The 19537-nt window shown below is 43.4% G+C and overlaps 2 protein-coding genes across 6 annotated transcripts in view; one reads left to right on the forward strand and one right to left on the reverse strand.

The window, feature by feature from the left end:
- Window positions 1-3172: 3172 nt before the first annotated feature.
- On the forward strand, window positions 3173-17273 carry armc2 (armadillo repeat containing 2). Of its 4 annotated transcripts, none has more exons than XM_061704034.1 (17): window positions 3173-3940; window positions 4016-4088; window positions 4988-5150; window positions 5233-5377; window positions 7437-7504; window positions 8371-8463; window positions 10181-10368; window positions 10468-10570; window positions 10652-10866; window positions 11919-12064; window positions 12150-12249; window positions 13623-13908; window positions 15077-15199; window positions 15280-15393; window positions 15778-15910; window positions 16565-16722; window positions 16845-17273. In XM_061704034.1, exons 1-17 carry the CDS (start codon window positions 3723-3725, stop codon window positions 16961-16963), a joined length of 2445 nt encoding a protein of 814 aa, XP_061560018.1. In that variant the 5' UTR covers window positions 3173-3722; the 3' UTR covers window positions 16964-17273. The 4 variants fall into 4 exon arrangements, with proteins under 4 accessions (XP_061560018.1, XP_061560020.1, XP_061560016.1 ...); XM_061704036.1 differs by having other exon boundaries at window positions 5248-5377; XM_061704032.1 differs by having other exon boundaries at window positions 3173-3304; window positions 3409-3940; window positions 10468-10866.
- sesn1 (sestrin 1) overlaps window positions 17274-19537 on the reverse strand; it is a 52459-nt gene continuing 50195 nt past the window's right edge. For both annotated transcript variants that reach the window (XM_061704038.1, XM_061704039.1), the window contains one exon: window positions 17274-19476. In XM_061704038.1, the coding sequence (XP_061560022.1) occupies window positions 19390-19476 (87 nt within the window). In that variant the 3' untranslated portion in view covers window positions 17274-19389. The remainder of the gene's footprint in view (window positions 19477-19537) is intronic.

The following is a 19537-nucleotide window of genomic DNA, read 5'->3' on the forward strand; positions in this document are numbered from 1 at the left end:
TTAGCATTTTAGATAATACAAAACACTAACTACCATTTAAATCACTCGTAAATCATGTTATAGGTACATTACACATCTAACAGTGTCTTAAAAAAAACACTTACAAACACCCCGCTGTCATTTTTGGCAAAGTCTATCAGTGGCCCACCATTACATCCGTCTGCAATTAATGTCCGCACAAAACTTTGGTTCCGGCTGCGCAAACAAAGTTCCGGCGGAGCTTCGACGCAGAAATGTAGCGTCGACCTATTTTTTAAATTGACTTAGCCGACTTTTTTCCCCCGGCCGTATCGGTTTCCACCCACATATCCAGCGTGGCATCAGACTGTTAGCTTTACCTATTAATGCAAACACGAGACAAAAAAATTCACGTAAAACTTTCACTAACGTATGCCATGTTACACCAAGCTGTTAGCATTAGCTCTTAATTCGTATGCAGGTGTGTCAATACAAGGCTGCCTCTTTAGAGTAACATGCTAGTTTTTACTTGCATACCCTATTTGTTATTTTTGTTTACATTCTGAGCGGCTATTTTTTTTGTGACTGCCGTTATGTTTATGTACTTATTTTTTTGTTCCAGACAAAGTTTTTTTTTTCCGCTTTTCCCCCACAAGCTCCTCCAACCAAGTCGGTTGTTGTTCTTCAAACTTGCTGCGCTTCCTTTTTTTCCCTCCTATTTCTGCACACTAAACCAGAGAGCCATCTCATCATATCGTGAAGAGAGTCCATCTCATCTGTGTTGCGTGTGTCTTTAGGGTGTTTTAGCATGTGTACATCTGTGTGTTTATGTTCACAGACTGTAAAACATGTGGCTGTGCTATCCTGTTTTCTTTGCTAGAACGTGTGTGTGTGTGTGTGTGTGTGTGTGTGTGTGTGTGTGTGTATGGTTAACACATTCTCCACACAGTTCTGAAGTTGGGGGTTCGAAATCTGGTCTAAGGCCTTCCTGTGTGGAGTATGCATGTTCTTTCAGTGCCGGCATGGGTTTTCTAAGGGTACTCCAGCTTCCTACCACATTCAAAAAATATTTACTTTAGGTTCATTAAAGACTTTGAAGTTGCCATTTGGTGTGAATGTGAGTGTGAATGATTGTTTGTCTATGTTGGTCTATATGTGCCCTGCCGCTGACTGGGAACCAGTCCAAGGTGTATCATTTTTCTTTTCACAAAAATCTCATTTTCACCACTTGTTGGTCTTAAACCAGTGTTTTTGGTGAATTCATCCCATGTTGTACTGCTGATTGCTTGTACGAAAGAATGGGAAAAAGCTAGAAACAAACTTTTTCTGGTGAAAGAAGAGAGTCTACTCTTTCCTTTGATAGGTTTGGTGCTTATATTGTCCACAGTATTACATAACCTGTGTAAGTTCAGTCAAAATGCTCTGTAATGACTGGCAATATGGGGAACTCTGCTTTGAAAACGACTGGCAGTAATGAAGTTAATAACTTGACATTAATAAAACTAAAACCTTTTAAAAACTGTAAATAAAATAAAATAAATATTGCATGTTTTTACAGTTGGAGTGTATTCTAAGTAGAGAGGAAGCAATCCTGAGGTGTTCCGACACAGTGAAGCCTCTCCATCTGAGCGTCTGACCGGTTGCCAAGGAGACAAATCAGCTTCCTCCGTGACGTTAGCAGTGTTAGCGGCTAACAGTGACGTGGGCCGCGCTTCATTGCAAGCACCACTTTTGTCATCACACATAGCTGACAAGTCTAGTATTGGTCTGTCTTACTGACAATGGCGGGGAGCATCTCCCTCTGCCTTCCAATTGGCTGCTAGTCTGCACGGTGACACTCTGTGATTGGCCGTGCAGGGCATGCACTCGCGTCCAATTGCTTTCACTGTATCCAAGAGACTAAAGCGTGTCCTGCTATTTAAATCTGACAAGATAGTTCGCATGTATAATTCAGTATGTAGAGGGAGAAAAAAAAGAGGCTCATGAGTAGATGACTGGCAGTTTTTAAAAGTGGTCAGCACATCCAGAAGAGTAAAAGAGACGCATAGCGAAGCTTGAATAAACGTATGGATTTTGGCGTGGATGCAATGCAGTTCCAATTATATTTGACTTCAATCCTTGAGGCACACCACATGAGGATTAGGGACAATTGGGCTTCATGTTGCGTTGGAGCCTGCATCAAGGACCTCGATGGACCTTAACCAGAAAAAAAAAATGAACGCGGCGTAAGTATGCGGCCATTTTGTGTCCACTTGTTGTTGTTGTTTTGTGTCATACTTTTTGCCGACACAAAATGGTGCACAACTGGATATTAAATAGGCGACTACATTTTCGTAAGATGAAATGTAACCTCAACAGCTTTTTAGTATTTAATTTTAGACTTTTGTATATTAGCAGGACTGGAGAACTTTATGGTATACTTATTGTCTTTTTGTCGCTTTTATTTTTGATCCTCAATAAAACTGTTTGAACACAGCCTTCTGCTTTTATAACCATGTCATGTTCTTTGTCATTTTGTTTCTATTAGTTGTTTTTTAAAGGGTAGTTTTGAATTTTTTTTTAAAACAAACATGCAACATAAGAGAGAGATTATTTCAGTACGTGTAGTTTTTTTGTCATTTATACAATCACAAACTGTTCATACGAATGATGGTGTGGTAACAAAACATTGACTGATCCGCAATAGTCCTCATCTTAATATCACAACGTTTTTTGTCAATTCACATCTGTCGCCGTTTACTTTTTGCCATAAATTTTAGAAACATTTGGGCATACTGTTATGCAAAAGAAATCAAAATAATCCTTACGCATTTCATGTAGATGAGAAATATTGTACTATCTATCATGACAAGATTGTGTTTGGTAACCTATACATGATAAATGTTTAAGAGTAAAATTCTAAAACAAATATTTGCAGTCTTTTTATTTTATTTCATTTTTTTCTACAATACATTCAGATTCCCCAAATTAATTAAAGGCGCATGCCAATCTCATGTAGTTAAATAAGGTAATGTATCATAAACAGCTTTTAGTATGACGCGGTCCCGTTAGCATAAACAATATTAATTAAATACCTACCAAAATTGAGCATTAATATAAAGATGGATACTTACAGCTGTTGTTTCTGTCTTGTCTCTTTTCTATCGTTCACAAAAGGGGAAATCTACTAATTGTAATTATTTCACTGTAAAATTATGACACAAATAGTCCTGGTCGCGTGTGATGGCGTAGTAGCCTACCGTCGACTAATGATGATGTCAGAGACGTTGAAGCTGAGGGTAGAGAGGAATACTGTATTTCTAACAGCCATTAGATTCGCTTCAAAATTGTCCAAATGACATTGTAGGTATATACATTTTTTATTTATTCAACGGAATTTTAAAAACGTCATATTTTTGCAGTCGTGCATAGTTTTTTGGTTACTGGAAGACGACTTTTTATTTATTTTAGGACTTAACGCGAACGACATGTTTTGCGTTTCCCCGGCATGGACAGTAGGATCTTAATGTTCTTCTGACATTGTGTTTATATTCTGTGATAAAACCACACAATGGCCCCGCTTTTCCGTCGAATGTGAGTTTATTCTCCGCGTTTGTTGTGCTCGCTACCACAGTGTCATGCGGTCGCCATGGAGACGCAGCTCGTTGGCTCGGTGTCGTCCATGCGAACGTCAATCAAACCAGTCTCCCTTCATCTAACCATAATAGAAACGTAAATATAATCCGAAATCCTAATAATGAAGACATAACTGAGTTGCTGCATAAATGGGCTCCACGGAGAGGAAATACGAGCTTTGTGGGCCTTTTTTGCCGAGGAGGCACCCCTCGTTGAAAACGAGTGCAGAGATTGTGGGTGACGCAAGGAGGATCCTGCGAGCTCAGTCCACCCAGAGACCTTACACCCCCAGAGATGCACACAGGCAGCTTTTTGCAAGAAACTCAGTCCGTGCAGACCACAGCAGCAGACCTTCCTCGACCTTCAGGTTTGTCATCCTCCTCCATTTCTGGAAAATCCACCTTTTGAGCCACTTTTACACATTTGTTTTGAAACTTTTCAGTCTGCACGCACAGAATTTTGATGTCGGGGACTCCCGGCCGAGTTCAGGGACTCGTCTGTCTCCGCTGGAACATGTGAGTAACCTCTCACCTCACCATTGAGGAACATTGACTTGAATAATGCAACAGGTGTCTCAAGCACCTTACATTTGATACCATGAAAATCAATAGGGTTCTTTTCTTGCTCTGACTTCTAGTCATCTTCCCAGAAAGTTTCAGACTCTGTTGAAAAATGCCAATTTGCTGAAAAGGACGAGTGATAATCAATTAACGGCCTGTAACTTCAAATCAATACGCTTCCTGCTTTGACTTCTGACCGTCTTCCATGAACGTCTCGCTGTTCTGCTGTTTTGAGTCAAAGTGAGCCCTCCTTAAATTGGCGAAGCTTGGAAAAATCTCAATTTAAACCATACAAAAAAAAAGGTTCTATTTGTCGTTTTATCATGTTTTAATTAATCATATTTGTAATGACTAACATGCAAGAACCCTCATGAATGGTCTATAACATAAAACTAAAACTGGTCTTAACCTGACTTCTGGCCATCTTACCTGAACCTTTAAAGTCCCTGTAAAGTGAAAATAAATACGTCATATGCCACCACATAGAAGAGTGTTGTTAACAACCCGGCCAAATTTGAATGATTAAAAAAAAAAAAAAAAAAGCACGGCAAGTATAACAAATGAGACTTCAAAATCATATACAAATCGTGCCGTTGAGGGTGTGTCCGCTGAATGCGTTGAAACCACGCCTCACTCAACTGTACATACAAAATATCCGCTGGCAGGAATATAAACCACCGGGAGGTCTTACCGTTAAAAAAAAAAAAAATAATAATAAATAAATCTGTTAAGTAGAAGACTGTAGAGGCCTGAAAAGTATGATGCAAAAATCAATTTCAACTTCGGCTACCTTGGCTAAAAACAAAAGCTGACATTGCCACTGGCAGTATAAATGTCTGTTGCTTCCACGCCAGAAGACAAAGATTGCAGTTCCCGGAAACGATGACGTTTCCAAGTCGTCTCCCAAACCGCCCACTGACCCGCTGGACGCCAAGAGGTCGCTGGTGCGAACACGGGCGCGGCTCCTCAAGGCGACATCTCTCACCAAGTTGCCTCCTTTGGCGGCACACGCAGATGGTGAGGAACAACTTTGACCCCAATTTACATTCTCTGCGTCTGGACAAAGAACTGGTTTCTACTTTGTTGCTCACCACAACAGCTTTTCTGTGTGTAGCATCACAAGAAAGATTACATCCGGGCCCGGCGAAAAAGCTGCCGCCGGCCCAAGCTTTTGTTTCCGGAGACCACAAGGAGCTCTCCGGCGTGCCTCACGTAACTGCACCACGTCGAAGTCAGAGTGAAAGGTATTTCCCACCTTTACCTTTCTCACTCCCTGCCGCTGCTTCGGTTCCATCAACGTGACATCCCATAATGAACCCGAGATTTACCGGCAGCTCTTACTAGAAGGTTTGATTTTTCCACCACCAACCTCATCAGCTGTGTCAGGACGATGGGACATAACTCTGCTGTTCAAATCCATTCACGTATTGATTTGTTGCCAGGTGAGGGTACTAACAATAAAACACATTTGACATAAAATCTCAGAACGCCGCCTGCGACACAGGCCAAAAGAACGCAGCGATCTTTAATAACTTGGTTGCATCCCATCCAGTTTCGATATCCTGCTAAGTCCATAACATACGTACATACAATAGCAGGAGAAAAACTACACGAGCAAGTACAACATAGAAAAAGCCTGACTCAACAATACAGGTTCAAACCTAGAACCTTCTTGTTATGAGGAAACATTTGCCCACCACTCAAGACTACTGTGCCGCCCAAAAGAGAAATCATTTGAATCTATCCATCCATTTTCTGTCGTGCTTGTCCCCATCGAGCTGGAGCTTATCCCAGCTGACTTTTGGCAAAAGGCGGAGTACACCCTGGACTGGTCACAAAGCCAATCGCGCAGCACATATGGACAAACAACCATTCACGTTCGCACTTACGGACACTTTCGTCTTCAATTGACTTAACGTGCATGTTTCTGGAATGTGGGAGGACATGCAAACCATGCTGAATCCTGTTCTATTTTTTTCATGTTGCCATTTTTTTATGTTGGCGTCAGTTGTGTCAGTCCCCGTTTAATGACTGCTGGAGAGTAGGAGGAGTATTTACTCTGAAGTACTCACAGACACCTATACTGAGTAGCGATACCACTTGTACTTTTGATAAATACAATTTCAATTAACACATTGACACATAATTGGTATCGGTACTCACCCATCCCTATCTATACCCACCGAATACAGATAAATATAATTTATACAGATTGTTTTATTACAATTCCCGATGGGTGTTGCTCAACTTTGCACCACAAAAATTGAAACTCGGTCTGCGTTCCACTTCCCTTAGTGAGAGAGTCTGCAGTCCCATCTTTCCGCAACGTGGCATGTCAACTAGGATAAACTCCATCCCACGCGGTGACCCTGAACAGGATAAGCGCTATAAGAAAGGGGCAGATAGATGATTGACTGGGAGAAATAACTCCCGAAATGACCAAATCAAATTCTGGAGGTTTTTGTTATCAGCGCTCAGAGCACAGCACTAATGACCGCTAACAGACACAGACAGAAAACATCCAACAAGACGTCACTTTATGGCTCCAAATGGCTCTCTTATTAGATTTGAATGCCCATTTGGGCAAGCCTGGCAGCTCTAGCTGTTGCCAGGCCCAAGACACGGATGAGGTCATGTCTCTGAGAATGTCCGTATCGCACAAAGAGGCCCGCTGGCGGGACCTGTAATCCTATCACGGACCATTTACTCTTAACAGGTCCCGTACATGTTGCACTTCAATGACATCCACATACAGAAATGCAATTTTGAATCATATCTGTGGAGGTGTGTGTGTGTGTGTGTGTGTGTGTGTATATATATATATATATCTATCTCCTGGTCTTGTGTGTCATGTTATATAGGATAGGATAAGGTGTAGTTCGTTATACTACTTCCTGCAAAAACTGCAGACAGCCCATAGGCATGACAAAGCACAAACAGCCCCTAGCAGAGTCCACTTCTTATTTCCTGTCTGTTGGAGTTTGCGGTCTGGGATGCGTGCAGGCGACAGCAACCGTGTCGACATCAAACATTCACACACACACAGACACACACACACACACACACAAGGTCAGGCTGAGAAAAACACATGTAATTGCATCAAGACCCAACTAAGACGAGTGTACGTTGGGTGTCGTACTTCTGGTGCAACAGGGACACCAAGTGGCAAAAAAGACAATTATATTAGACGTATCTTTTTTTTTTTTGTATCCATGAGGTTCAGCTTTTTCTGTGTTTTTGAATGCCCCAATGTCTAACACATGAAAATGTGTGTGTATAACCAACCTCTTTGTGTGCAAGCAGCAGACTATCGCAGTCCAGTGTTGATTCCGGACTCGGAAGCTCGGAGTGCAGGGCAGGACCGAGAACAGGTTTGTTCAGATGGAATCATTAAGCCCGTTATTGTCAGCACCAATGGTGTGTTTAATCAGTTACCCCTTACATACTTTAGGCCAGGGGTGTCAAACTCATTTTTGTCACGAGGCACGTCACGGCCGTTATGGCTGCAAACCCGCAGGAATGTATGATTGTCTCATATTATTACATATACACAAATGAATGGATAATTACTTTTGAAATCAAAAGCCAGTAAAAACTGTTCAACAACAGTATGAATCAACTTTATTTTAAAAGTGGGGTCGGTAACAAAAAAATGCTTGCAATATCTCAATAGTTTTAAAAGTGAAGCCAATTTGGAATTTGGTGTTTTAGCAAGAAACCGCAAAGTCGATGCACACACTCACGGGCCACATAAAATGACGTGGCGGGCCGGATCTGGCCCTCGGGCCACCAGTTTGACACCTGTGGTTTAGAGCAAAATGCTAAACATGATGTCTCCAGCACTGAAAAAAAAAGATGTGACTAAGTTATGATTTGGGGAATGTGGCTGAAGACAAACTTCTCGGCGTGAGATAAAACGACGAGATACTTGCGTTAGACAACCACAACTTCCTGTATCACAACAAGCGAGGACATTTTCATATGAGTCAGATTGATTGCATGCATGGTATCAATATGATGCGATATGATTGTCACTGTCAGAACAGATATTTTGGTAAGCTTATTACAACCACAATAGCTACTGTAAATTAATAGACAGTCTGTATGGGAGGCTCGCAGTGGATGTGACCTTTCTATGGTGCCATCAAACTTCCTGCTGTTATATTTTCGGACTCTGAACTTGTGAACCAGGCAGACTGGCCTCATTTTCACCAATGTGCTCTCTCCCTCTCATCAGATTTGTGTGGGAGTGGAAAGAACAACACAAGCGCAGACTCGCGGTGGGATACGATCGCTCCTCTCCTCCAGCGGCTAAAGGCTGCGGCTGCAGGTGGGAAGACACGCACATAATAAGGAAACGCAATGGATGCCATATCCGATGACATGCGTTGTTGGGGTTGACCAGGAAGTTAACACGTGTGATTTATGATGCACAGTCCCACTTTCCCCAATTAGATTTAGTCCGATTGGTAAATGTTGCTGAATTGCAGACATGAGGCTTCTTATATTGGTGAAAAAAGTCATCTCGAAGGAAAACAAAATAATGTTAGTCACGCAGAATTGGGTTAACCTGCTGCAGTCTGCCACAGCCTTGGATTTAAATGCACTTGAAATACTTCAACACTCTCCAAATGGAATGGAAAACTCATTTTCTCAGTGAACTATTAAATATTTATTCTACCCAAGGCCTCGTGAGTTCATGCGTACAAAATTGCAGCAAGGTGTCGGGTTTGTGTCAAGCCCTAGTTTCGATGCCGGGAACACTTTTATATTATTTTACTTCAAAAACACGAAACAGGCTCCACCCTTTCTCTTTCCGTTGCATCCAGAATGGAACGGTGTGATTGTGCCGCTCCAGTTACCCTCTGAAGTTTCCTAGAAAAGGGAGGATGTTATTTTACGGCTAATGTTTTATTGACGGGGCGGATTTAACCTCAGTTGCGCCAATCGGTGGAGTACTTGCGGAGTATAACAAAACATACTGTGACGTGTGTAAGGACGTGGGCCCAGACGTTTAGGAGGAACATCTGGTCATTATCCAAGCAGGGGACACGGGGGTCTGAATAGGCAGACAAGCAAGGGAAAGACAATAGGCAAGGTCAGGGTCAGGAGATCCTTCTGTAAAGTGTGCTACTGATTCTTGCTTAGTGCGACAGACAATCTGGTGAGTGTCAGATTCTTTATGCAGGACTGGCAGGGGACCATTGTGCGTGGGAGCACGGTTGAAGGGGGCCAAGGCACATGAATGGAAAAGTACTGGCTGGAGCCATATATGGATACACCATATACATCGAAAATTGAAACACATCTCAATCAATCAATCCCGCGTTGGGTTGATTGACTTTAAGCGGGCGACATGCACACCGATTTTTAACATCTTAACCAATTTTAAAAATGAGGCCCCACACAACGAGGGAAAAAATCAGCATGCGTGTGGTCTTATAATGTGTGACGATATCTCCGCTGACAATCGCGAGTCTCCTCCCCCGAACCAGATGGCTGTTGTCGTACCAAGACTGACCCGTGAGAGGCAGCATGGTGCCACAGGACATTCAGAATGCTGGATAATACAAAGAAGAAGAAAGAGTAGCGATAAAAGCAACAGCCTCACTTCGATCATCGCCACGTAGACCCCTCTCCGAACGAGGAGGGGGAGGGGGGGGAGTGCGGCAATAAAACAGGCCAGACAATTCTATAATTCCATCACTGTGGTAACAGTTTAGGAAACTCCCTGCACAAAAGGTCCATAAAGCCATGCTTAGATGTTTCTAGTGCAGAAGAACCCAAAAGTCCTGACCCCGACCCCAAACACCTTTGGGATGAACTATGTTTAAAAACTTGAACCAGACCCTCTCAGTCACCCCGTCTTCTGGTGGAATGGACTCTCCGACACATTCCAAAACCGTGTGAAAGTTGCAGATATTGTTATTCGTACAGTGTAGTTAATGTTTACTCAAACATACTATAGCGGAATCTGTCACATTGTTTCCTTTTTTGTGTGGGTGGGGGGGAACTTCTCATCACTTGTCTTTTCGACAATCCTCCAGGTAGCTGCGAGGGATCACCGGAGAATCCGTGTGACTTGTGCGTCGCACTCTACGACGCCCTGGCAGCGTCGGGCATGCTGGGCCCGCACCGAAGCAAAAGGCGATCCAGCATACTGCGAACGCTCTTCCAACTCATCGACCACAACTCCCCGCCATTGCACATGCGTGTCGCCGAGCTGTGCCTCGCCGTGAGTCTTCCACAAGCAACGTCTTTAGATGGTAACAAAAATGTGACTTTTTTTTCTTCTTCTTCTTGTTTTTCTTCTTTTTTTTTTTTTGAAATTCAGTTACATGTCAGCGGGAACAACCTGCTCAACATCTGCAAGCTCATCTTCCAGATCAGTCGCAGTGAAGCCAATGATGTCCTCTTCCAGAACAACTCAGTCCTAGGTGAACACTGTTTGGTGATCACAAAACATCAAAAAGCTGCACCACGTGGATGTCAAGTGAGGACGGTTTTCTTCCGCCTAGACTCGCTGCTCGGACTGCTGCTGCGCGAGGATGCGTCCGTGTGCGGCGAAGCGCTGTTTTACTGCGCCGGCACGCTCAAATTTCTCTCAGGGAACGCCGCCGTCGTCCGCCTCCTGCTGGACAAGAACTGCATGAGCGCGGCTCACGATTTCATCCGGAAACTCTGCAGGGTGGACGACGCTCACGTCACAATTGCCGGACACATCCTCGTCCAGGTACATACGATCACGTCATTCCACAGCGCTAAAATGAAATGCTAATTTTGCTATTATTGTATTTTTTTTTTCTTCAAGATCAGCGCAAGTTGAAAATATTAGCACACAAGCACGCGAGCAGATTGCTTCGATGTCATCCCTTTCTATGTTTCACGGAACACTGGGCAATGCTGTGATTATATTAACCAGCGTCATTTTCAATTGAATTATCGTTTCTCGTTCTACTAATACTAATACGTTCTACTAATAGATCATAATGTTCTCCGCACAGGCCATTTCAATCCAAAATATACCCCGCTTGCGATCTACCAACACCTAAAAAAAAAAATAAAATGATGAATGCGGACCACAGATGTTGGCCCCAGCAAAAAAATCTTGAGTTTGATCTCATTTGATATGTGCCGCAACGCATTACACTGACAGATGAGGAGGCAGGAACAGGCTGTCGTTCCGAAACTTTCATCCATCCTTCTTCCATACATTCAGAACAACTGCATTGTATTTGGACAATGACAGTTATTTTATGATTGTGCCTTTATACAATAGCACAATAACAAACAAACAAAATAGATATATACATATATATATTAAGATGTGATCGAAGTGTAGACCTTATAATCTTCACTTTAAGAGGTTTTACAAGAATGTAGTGTTTACCATTGAGGAATTACAACCATTTTACAAAGAGGGCCTTCATTTCTAGGTGCTCAAAAGTAATTGGACAAAGTCACATAGGTAATCAACATTTTTCATGATCGGTTTTGGACGCGCACTCTTAAGGGGAGTTGAGGGTTTGCTGCCTTGCTTAAGGGCACCCTCGGAGGTAAACTGCCACAATCCCGAATGAGGATAAGCGATATCCAAAATGAATGAATGCGTGTTGGTGACGTATAAAACTTAATGGCGCACATAAATGCTTGAAATATAAAGCAGCTAATTGGATCATGGTTTTAATAATTCATGACTTCAGAGACAGGGTCGCGTTGTAGTTTGTCTGGACCCTTAATCTGCACTTTTCTTCGCGACCGTCTTCCCCGCATCGACGTCTTCAGATGACCGCCGCCCTGAGAAATCTGGCCGACCACCCCGAGGCCCGTCCCCTCTTTGTCTCCCGCTCCGTGATCTCGGAACTCTGCGCGGTTCTGCGGTGCCATCGCCAGGACCAAGACGTGTGCACCAATGTTTCTCGAATCTACAGGTAACGTGCTTTCAAAAGAGGCTTGGCGACAAATGGGGCCTACATTTAAGTCTAAAATGCGTTTGCCGTTTTCTCTCCTCTTCAGTAAACTCTCCTCGTACGCGGAGTGCCGCCTCGCTCTGGCGCAGACCCCTGACTGCTACCAACTATTTTTAGAACTCCTGAGCAAACACCACCAAAAACAGGTGAGTCAGCGGGAGTCCTCGGAGGTTTTAGCTTCAACAAATTAGCTTCCTGTTTACTTTCACATCAGCTTGTTAATGCATGGCGAGTCCCAAGCACAATTACAGGACATTACATCTGTGTGTGCGCGCGTGTGTGTGTGTGTCCACTCTGTTACGTGCGCAACGACATCTCATAATCAACAGACGAGATCAGATGACTCAGCCAAAAAACACTGAGTGGAAAACCGAATCAGGCAAAGGTGAGTTTCAGTCGAGACCAGCCGGGACACGACCAAGAAGGGAGTAGAAATAAGAATAGAGCAAATGAGTAAGCACTCAGATGTGACTGATAGGGTGTTAACGTTTACACCCTCGCACACACGCACGCACACACTCCTGTGAGGACAGTCCGTCCTGTCCTTATACCTTTGTCATAGCACGTTTACGACGCATGTGGCCGACCGAGCGGCGCCGGCACACGCCGTTAACAAGTCGCCTCCTTCGGGAAGTGTGAGAACATTCTGGACGCCCGCTGACACCTGGGCGCGGCAAAGGAGGTCGACAGTGGCGCTTTTCCGCACACTTACAAAAGTCCTCTTCATCGTGTTCACATTTTGACATCATGACACCAAGACGACGCCTAACAATTGATCAACAAGACCTCGCAACTGTGACGCTTCACACAAGATGATGTCCGAGGGAAGTGGCCGGTGAGCTCAAGAGTGTCATCGGCGGGTTGTAAAAGAGACTGGAAGACTCACAGAAAGGCGTAGAAGAACTGTAGAACTCTTCGGAACTGTATGGATCGATTGACGGATGAAACACCCGTTGTACATTTTGCTGCTCAGCTCCTTGTTGGAGAACGGCAAGGTCAAATGAAGTTCACCTGTGTAGCGTCAATCGTCAATTTTATGTAAGATGACTCGGAGCCTCACCCAATTTGAATAAGAACGAGGAAAATTAGTTCAGTCTGATTTCTTAAATGGGCTACATAAAATATGGAAAGGCTGTTTGGCTGGGTGCTTTCTGTGGGAAGAATGTATTATCTAAGATGCGAATAACATCCGAGAATCAACGAGGGATTATGACAAATGGAAATATGGATAATGGAAAACTGCATGAAGGATAAGTGAGAGAATGATAAAGTAAAGGATGGAGGGCTGGCACGGTGCGCAGGTCCCGCGTGGCCGCGAAGTTTTGCTTTCTCGGTGATGAAGACAGACCAGCTTCCGTCCACATTCCCAAAAATATGCATTTTAGGTTCACTAAATTGGCCACGAGTGTGAGTGTGAATGACTTGTAAATGGTTGGCTATTTATTTTGGTTTGCAGTGGTGCACGGCATCAAACTGTTTGTAATATTTCTGCCCGCAATGCATGACCTTTCTCCCGCAGGACCTCGTCGTGCGTCTCCTCTTCACGCTGGGCAACCTGACGGCCGAGAGCGACGAGGCGCGCCACCGGCTCTTCCGCTGCGAGCCGTCCGCCGGCACCCTGCTGCGGCTCTACGACGACTACCAGCCGAGAGAGGAGGACTCGCCGCCTCCGGCGAGCGCCCGGGAGGCCGAGGACGTGCTGGTGAAGCTGGTCCGGGTGCTGGCCAACGTGTGCATCCGCGAGGACGTGGGCGCGGCGCTGGCCGGCAACGCCACCTGCGTCCAGCTGCTGATGGAGACACTGGGTGAGGATCCTGAGGTAGTATCGAGAGCTGGGACGGAGATGACGCACCGCCTGGGTTTCGGAACAGCTGACACTCTTGTCTGTATCAACAGCCACAGTTTTGAGCCCTCATTTACCAAGCAGATTGGTCATTGTAACATTTGAGGACGCTAGAAATGACTAAAATAAACACATTAGCATAGCATGTTGCTCTGCCGTTGCTCTGAGAGTTACAAAAATATACACTACAGGCTCCACTTTGCTGCTGCCTTTGGATGAATGTTGTCTTTTTACTCCTGAGAAGGAAACCCTCAATCTCCTCCATTGTTAGTAAGTTTCGCTCCAAATGATGCGTTCAGGGACGCCTGGTTTTTGCCACGTTATCGCAACTATGTGATTGCATGGTGCTATGCAATGTTATTTCATATTGTGCATAAAAGACAAAAGTGGATCAATGTGTAATATCTACTGTTACGAATCTCATGCTGCAGTTTTGTCTTGTGGAAAAGTGGCTACCATTAAAAAAAAAATAGTCATCACAGCAGGAAACAGCTGTTTCCAAAAAAAAAAAAAAAAACATTCAAAAGGCTGCCAACCACTTCCCTGATGCTGGGAACTGAAGGTTTTGATTTAGCACTCTTGTTTTTCTTTCTATTTAAAAGAAAATAAAAAATTCTGAACATAACTCTTGAGATCAGGATGTTCTGTGGCGGCACCTCACACTATTATGCGTGCGTGCGTGTGTGTGTGCGCGTGCATCCTAATAGCAGTTATGTTAATGGTCAGCCAGCCAGTTCTTTAATATTAATACATGCACATGACACAACAGCTAGCTTCTCTCACTCCAATTGAAACAGGAGGACAGCGGTGCTGTAGCTGACCGCCTGAAACATTTTCTAGCGAGGAAAAAAAAAAAGTTTGTTGATGCTTACCTAACAACAATAACAGTCGCTTAAATGCTGCAAAAATGATGACTGAAAATTGTGTGTTGGTATTGAGTGGTAGAAGTTCCGAAATGTTCCACATATCCCAGTTCAAGCCAGGTACTTACACCACAACTGTGTATCACTGGAAGGCAGTGTATTGTAAAAAAAAAAAAAAAAAAAAAAAATGTAATTATGCATTTGCACCATACAGTAAATCTTATGGGTTCTTGCGTGTGTGTGTGCGTGTGTGTGTGTGTGTCGCAGAGCTGAGGTCCGTGGAGGTTTGCGAGGAGCTGACGGTGAATGTGGCGGCCGCCATTAACAACCTGACCTTCTACCACAAAGAAAGCGCCGTGCTCGAACGCAGCCAGCTGGCCATTGCCCGGTGTAAGAAGAACAACAGTTAAAAGAAATCATCAAGATTAGTGCAAAAGTCATCATTACTTGTCACCTTTTCGTCACTCAAGTGATGCTGAAGTTGGTGCTCAGCTCCAACATGGCCGCCATGCTCGAGGCCACCCGCGTCTACGGGAACTTGTCGCAGTCCAAAGATGTGCGGGACTTTATAATGCAGAACAAAGGTTTTTGATCCACTCGCAAACAAATACAGCGCTGCCTTGACTTACAAGTGGTCCAATTTAGGAGCGGTCGTTCGTTCAAAATTCTGACATCTGGCCACCATCAGTCCAGAAGAATTTTTGTGAATGTGACAAACACCATAGCAATGAAGGAAAAGGTATTTCCTTACATTCTATTTTATGATATAATTTTGTGCGCAATATTGTACAGTGCTATTTACAACTTGATTTAATAGAAGAGTGATTTAAGTTACAAGCATGGTCATGCAACAAGCTAAACTTGTCAGTCAAGGTAGGACTAGTACATGAAAAGTACAACACGTACACACACACACACTGGTGTATCTTATTTAAGCTGTAAACATGGCTGAGACCTCACCTGCTCAGTTCACAGGTTTGTGGTGACGCTGTTGGACTCCAAGAACCCGGATGTGTGCTTCTCGGCCTGCGGGGTCCTCACCAACCTGGCGCTGGACCCTCCCAACAGAGCCAGTCTCTCACTAGAGGGGGCCACAACCAAGTGAGCATTAAAGTGCGCTCCAATGGGAGCCAACTTAATTCAAACTGGAGAGCAGTGATTCTTAACACGTGGTATGGCTCCCTCTAGTGGTACGCGACTGCCAAAGTCCACTTCAGTTGTATTTAACTTTTTACTTCAATACATTTATTTTAATTATTTCCAACAAACTTAGTTGTACACGTGCACATTTGTCATGTTCGACAACTTATAATATGCAACGAAACCCATGCCGAGTCCTCTGTAATATGGACGCAGCCCAAAGCAATCAATAACTGTTGAACTGATTGACTCACTCAAAAAAAAACATAGGATTGTCACAGAAGATAATAACTAAACAACAGCAACCTGAAAACAAGCAGGTAGGTAGATAGGTAGAGGTAGAATGAAGGTGGAAGTGTGTAGATTTAGTTAGGTGTAGGTGGTAGGTAGGCATGGCAGCTTGGTAGAGATAAGTCGGTAGATTACAGGTGTCCTGGCTGGTCCGTCAACGTTACAGAAATACTAAAGGAGGTGATGTGCTGTCACCATGGCAATGCCAGGGATGCTCTTTTCCTTACTACAAGCCATCGTAGTGTCAAGATTAGTTACGAAAAGTCAAAGTTATTGCTTAGTGCTGCTTTAAATATGATTGTGAGCATTTTATGTGTGCGTCAGGCTGACGGACTGCCTGAGAGACTTGGGAGCGGGTGACTGGCAGCTGTCCGCTCAGCTGTGTCAGGCCTTGTGGAACATGAGCGGCGGAGACGGCCCCGAGAAGCTGCTGGAAGCCCAGGACAGCGAATCGCTGCTGGAGATCCTCACGTCCTATTTGGGTGGGTGGGTGGGGGGAGTCTGCAAATATCATGTTTCTGTACTCCTGTGAAGCACTGCAGCTACATCTCGCCCCTATTATTTCACACAAACTCACTTCTATCCTTTCGCTAACCCCCCTCAGACGAAGACAAGGCCCTCAAGTGGACGGAAAATGAGGACTACCACAGGGCATCGTGGGAGTTGGAGTTCTTCCCTGTTGCCCAAAAACTTTATCATTCCTGGTCAGTGAAATGTGAATAATATCCTGTATATCATCTATCTAACATCTATACGTACTGTACTTAAATGACAAATGTGAATGTTTGTTTGTTGTGCTCCTGTCTTTTAAAGCCCACAATCACGGGACTGTTTTTTTTTTAAAGCACTTTAAAGTCCATCCTCACATATCTTTACAACATTTTGCACATCTAAATAACAAACTTTGGGTTTGGTTTTGTGAGCGTGTGTGTCGTAAATTTAATGGAAATTGATGAGTCACCTCATTTTCCATTGGTAAGCAAATGTTTTATTGACATGTAAACAAATAAAAAGCACAGGAGGAAGCAAGGAATGTTGTCGCCTCAAAGCCTTTATTATTATCATGTTTCATGTTACACAGACTTGGGGGGGCCAGGCAGTGCTTACAAGTCGCCTAAAGTACAGCATTTTCAAAGTCACATGGTTGTTACATCAACACAAGTCAGGAACAGCACTTCATGTATCAAGATTAAAGAAAAACAACCTTTACATCTCATCAAAACATTACTAGTGATATAAAATATTAGCCGGCTGATCGAGATTTTTTTTTTTTTTTTTTTTTTAAATCCTAAATGAGATGTGAAAGCAGTTTGGGGGGGGGGGGTTGGTGATTTGTGCTGGTGATGATGTTATAACACTCAAATAGGCCCACAAATTGAATTTAGCAGCCTTTCATAATTTCTTTTTGTTTTTCCAATTTCCTTGTGTAACAAAGGCAAGCAGGACAAGCTCTAGTTCAAAAGAAGAATTGCAATTGAGCTGTCGCTACGTGAACCACTGCACTACCAAAGGCAGTGTTGTGCGCTCGATCAGTGTTAAGTTGGCCGTCCTGCCAAGACGGATGACTCAATGTAACCAAGTTTAGGACGAGACAATGCTACAAAGAATACACAACAATTCAATATCATAAGTTTATTTTTTTTGTCCATCATTTTTTCATAGATTTTCTATAAAACAAAAAGTGTCAGTAACTGACGTCAGTCAGAAGTTTTGAAAAACAAAAAGCTCTTTCACTTTCTTCCGACTCACTTCCAATGGTACCATTCTTTCTGTCGAAACCTCCACGCCATCACTTGTCTTAATCCGCCCTCATAAGAACAACAACGCAATACTTAACTGCTTTTTGGTCAACAAAACTTTCAATAAAACAAAAGCAGTTTTTTTTTTTTTTTTTTTTTTTTTTGCACTAGTTGGGCTTCAATAAGCACAGCTACCACCGTTTGCGATCCGATCGAGCGCAAATCAGCCTGATGGCGGGCTGGCGTCGTCCCCTTAGCAAACGGGAACGTGGCTGCCCAGGGAGAAGAAAAAAAATAAGTCTGCTCACCAAAGAGCACTTCTTAAACAGTCGCCCTCTGACAAAAAAAAAAAAGCATGCATGTCCACAAAAACGATTTGGAGATACAGTGGTACTTTGACTTGAGTTAGTCAAGCTACCACTGTACATGCTTTTTATTTTTAATTTTTTTCACAGCGAGATCATTTTAATGGAGATAGAAGAGGTATTTATTTTACTGGTAAAATTCACAGCCTTCCAAAAAGGGGTGGACCAGGCGGTCGGGATAACGTGGAAGACAGCTAGCAGTGTGTGTGTGTGTGTGTGTGTGTGTGTGTCTGTGTGCGCATGTGTCGCCAGACCAATCCCTGCCAGACAGACCGCCATCCTGGAGAACCTCTTTCTTTCATTCTTTCTCAAAAAGCCCCTTTAACAAAGAATAATAATGATGTCATCATTGATAAACAGTTATGTCAAAAATAACAGCGCTACAGCAGAAGCAAGAAGTCTCCTTCAATGTGCCTCGCCTTTTTTTTTTTTTTTGACATGGAAAAAAAAAAAAATAATATTTTTTTTTTTTTGCACACACAACTCAAATAGGGCTCAGTGTTCCATGAGTTTGCACACACTCCTTGAATTAGCTTACGCAGACATTTGGGATGGGGGAACATTATTTTTTTTTTGGGGGGGGGGGTGAGAGGAGGGGTCAATATGACCCCCGCCCCCACTGAATACAAGGCGGAGCAGCATCATTATCTTCATGTACACACGCTGTGTAGTTCAGTCACACAAGTACGGGCCCCAAAACGGTGATGATTGAAATCAAAACGAGATATGTAGAAAGAAAAAAAAAAGAAAATAATAAGAAAATGAATGACGGGGATGTTGCTGGAATACTGAAAAAAATCCTGAACACGCTGTCAGTGCTTTCTTTTTTTTTTTTTAAAGCCTGATGCTGCCTAGTTCTGGTCACTTTTGGCACTGCAGTCTTGGGGGGGGGGGGGGGGATAAAAAATTTGACTCTTTGTTCTGATCTACCATCCAGCTCCTCACCCCCCAAAAATGTTCTCTTGAAATATCCCAACAATGACGTAATAAAAACTAGAATATAATAAACAAAAACAAAAAACTAACAACAAAAAAAAGAAGCACTTCATGTCATGTAGCGAGTGATGGCTCTCAGAGCGTATAAGAGTTCGGCTTGCATTCGCGCTTCCATAAGAAGCAGATTAACATGGACCTGCAGGAGACACGAAAGAGGCTGTTAGCGATAACGTCGTAAAAAATGAAGAAGCTCGGTA

The sequence above is a fragment of the Phycodurus eques genome, chromosome 18 (assembly GCF_024500275.1).
Source record: "Phycodurus eques isolate BA_2022a chromosome 18, UOR_Pequ_1.1, whole genome shotgun sequence".
In the NCBI taxonomy this organism is placed as follows: domain Eukaryota; kingdom Metazoa; phylum Chordata; class Actinopteri; order Syngnathiformes; family Syngnathidae; genus Phycodurus; species Phycodurus eques.

Excerpts from the sequence above, each read along its gene's own strand:
- armc2 (XM_061704032.1), top strand. The coding sequence starts at position 3,723 with ATGGGCTCCACGGAGAGGAAATACGAGCTTTGTGGGCCTTTTTTGCCG. Across the intron at positions 13,909-15,076 it reads GCTGCTGATGGAGACACTGG|AGCTGAGGTCCGTGGAGGTT; the intron begins GTGAGGATCCTG and ends TGTGTGTCGCAG. Across the intron at positions 15,394-15,777 it reads CTTTATAATGCAGAACAAAG|TTCACAGGTTTGTGGTGACG; the intron begins GTTTTTGATCCA and ends TCACCTGCTCAG.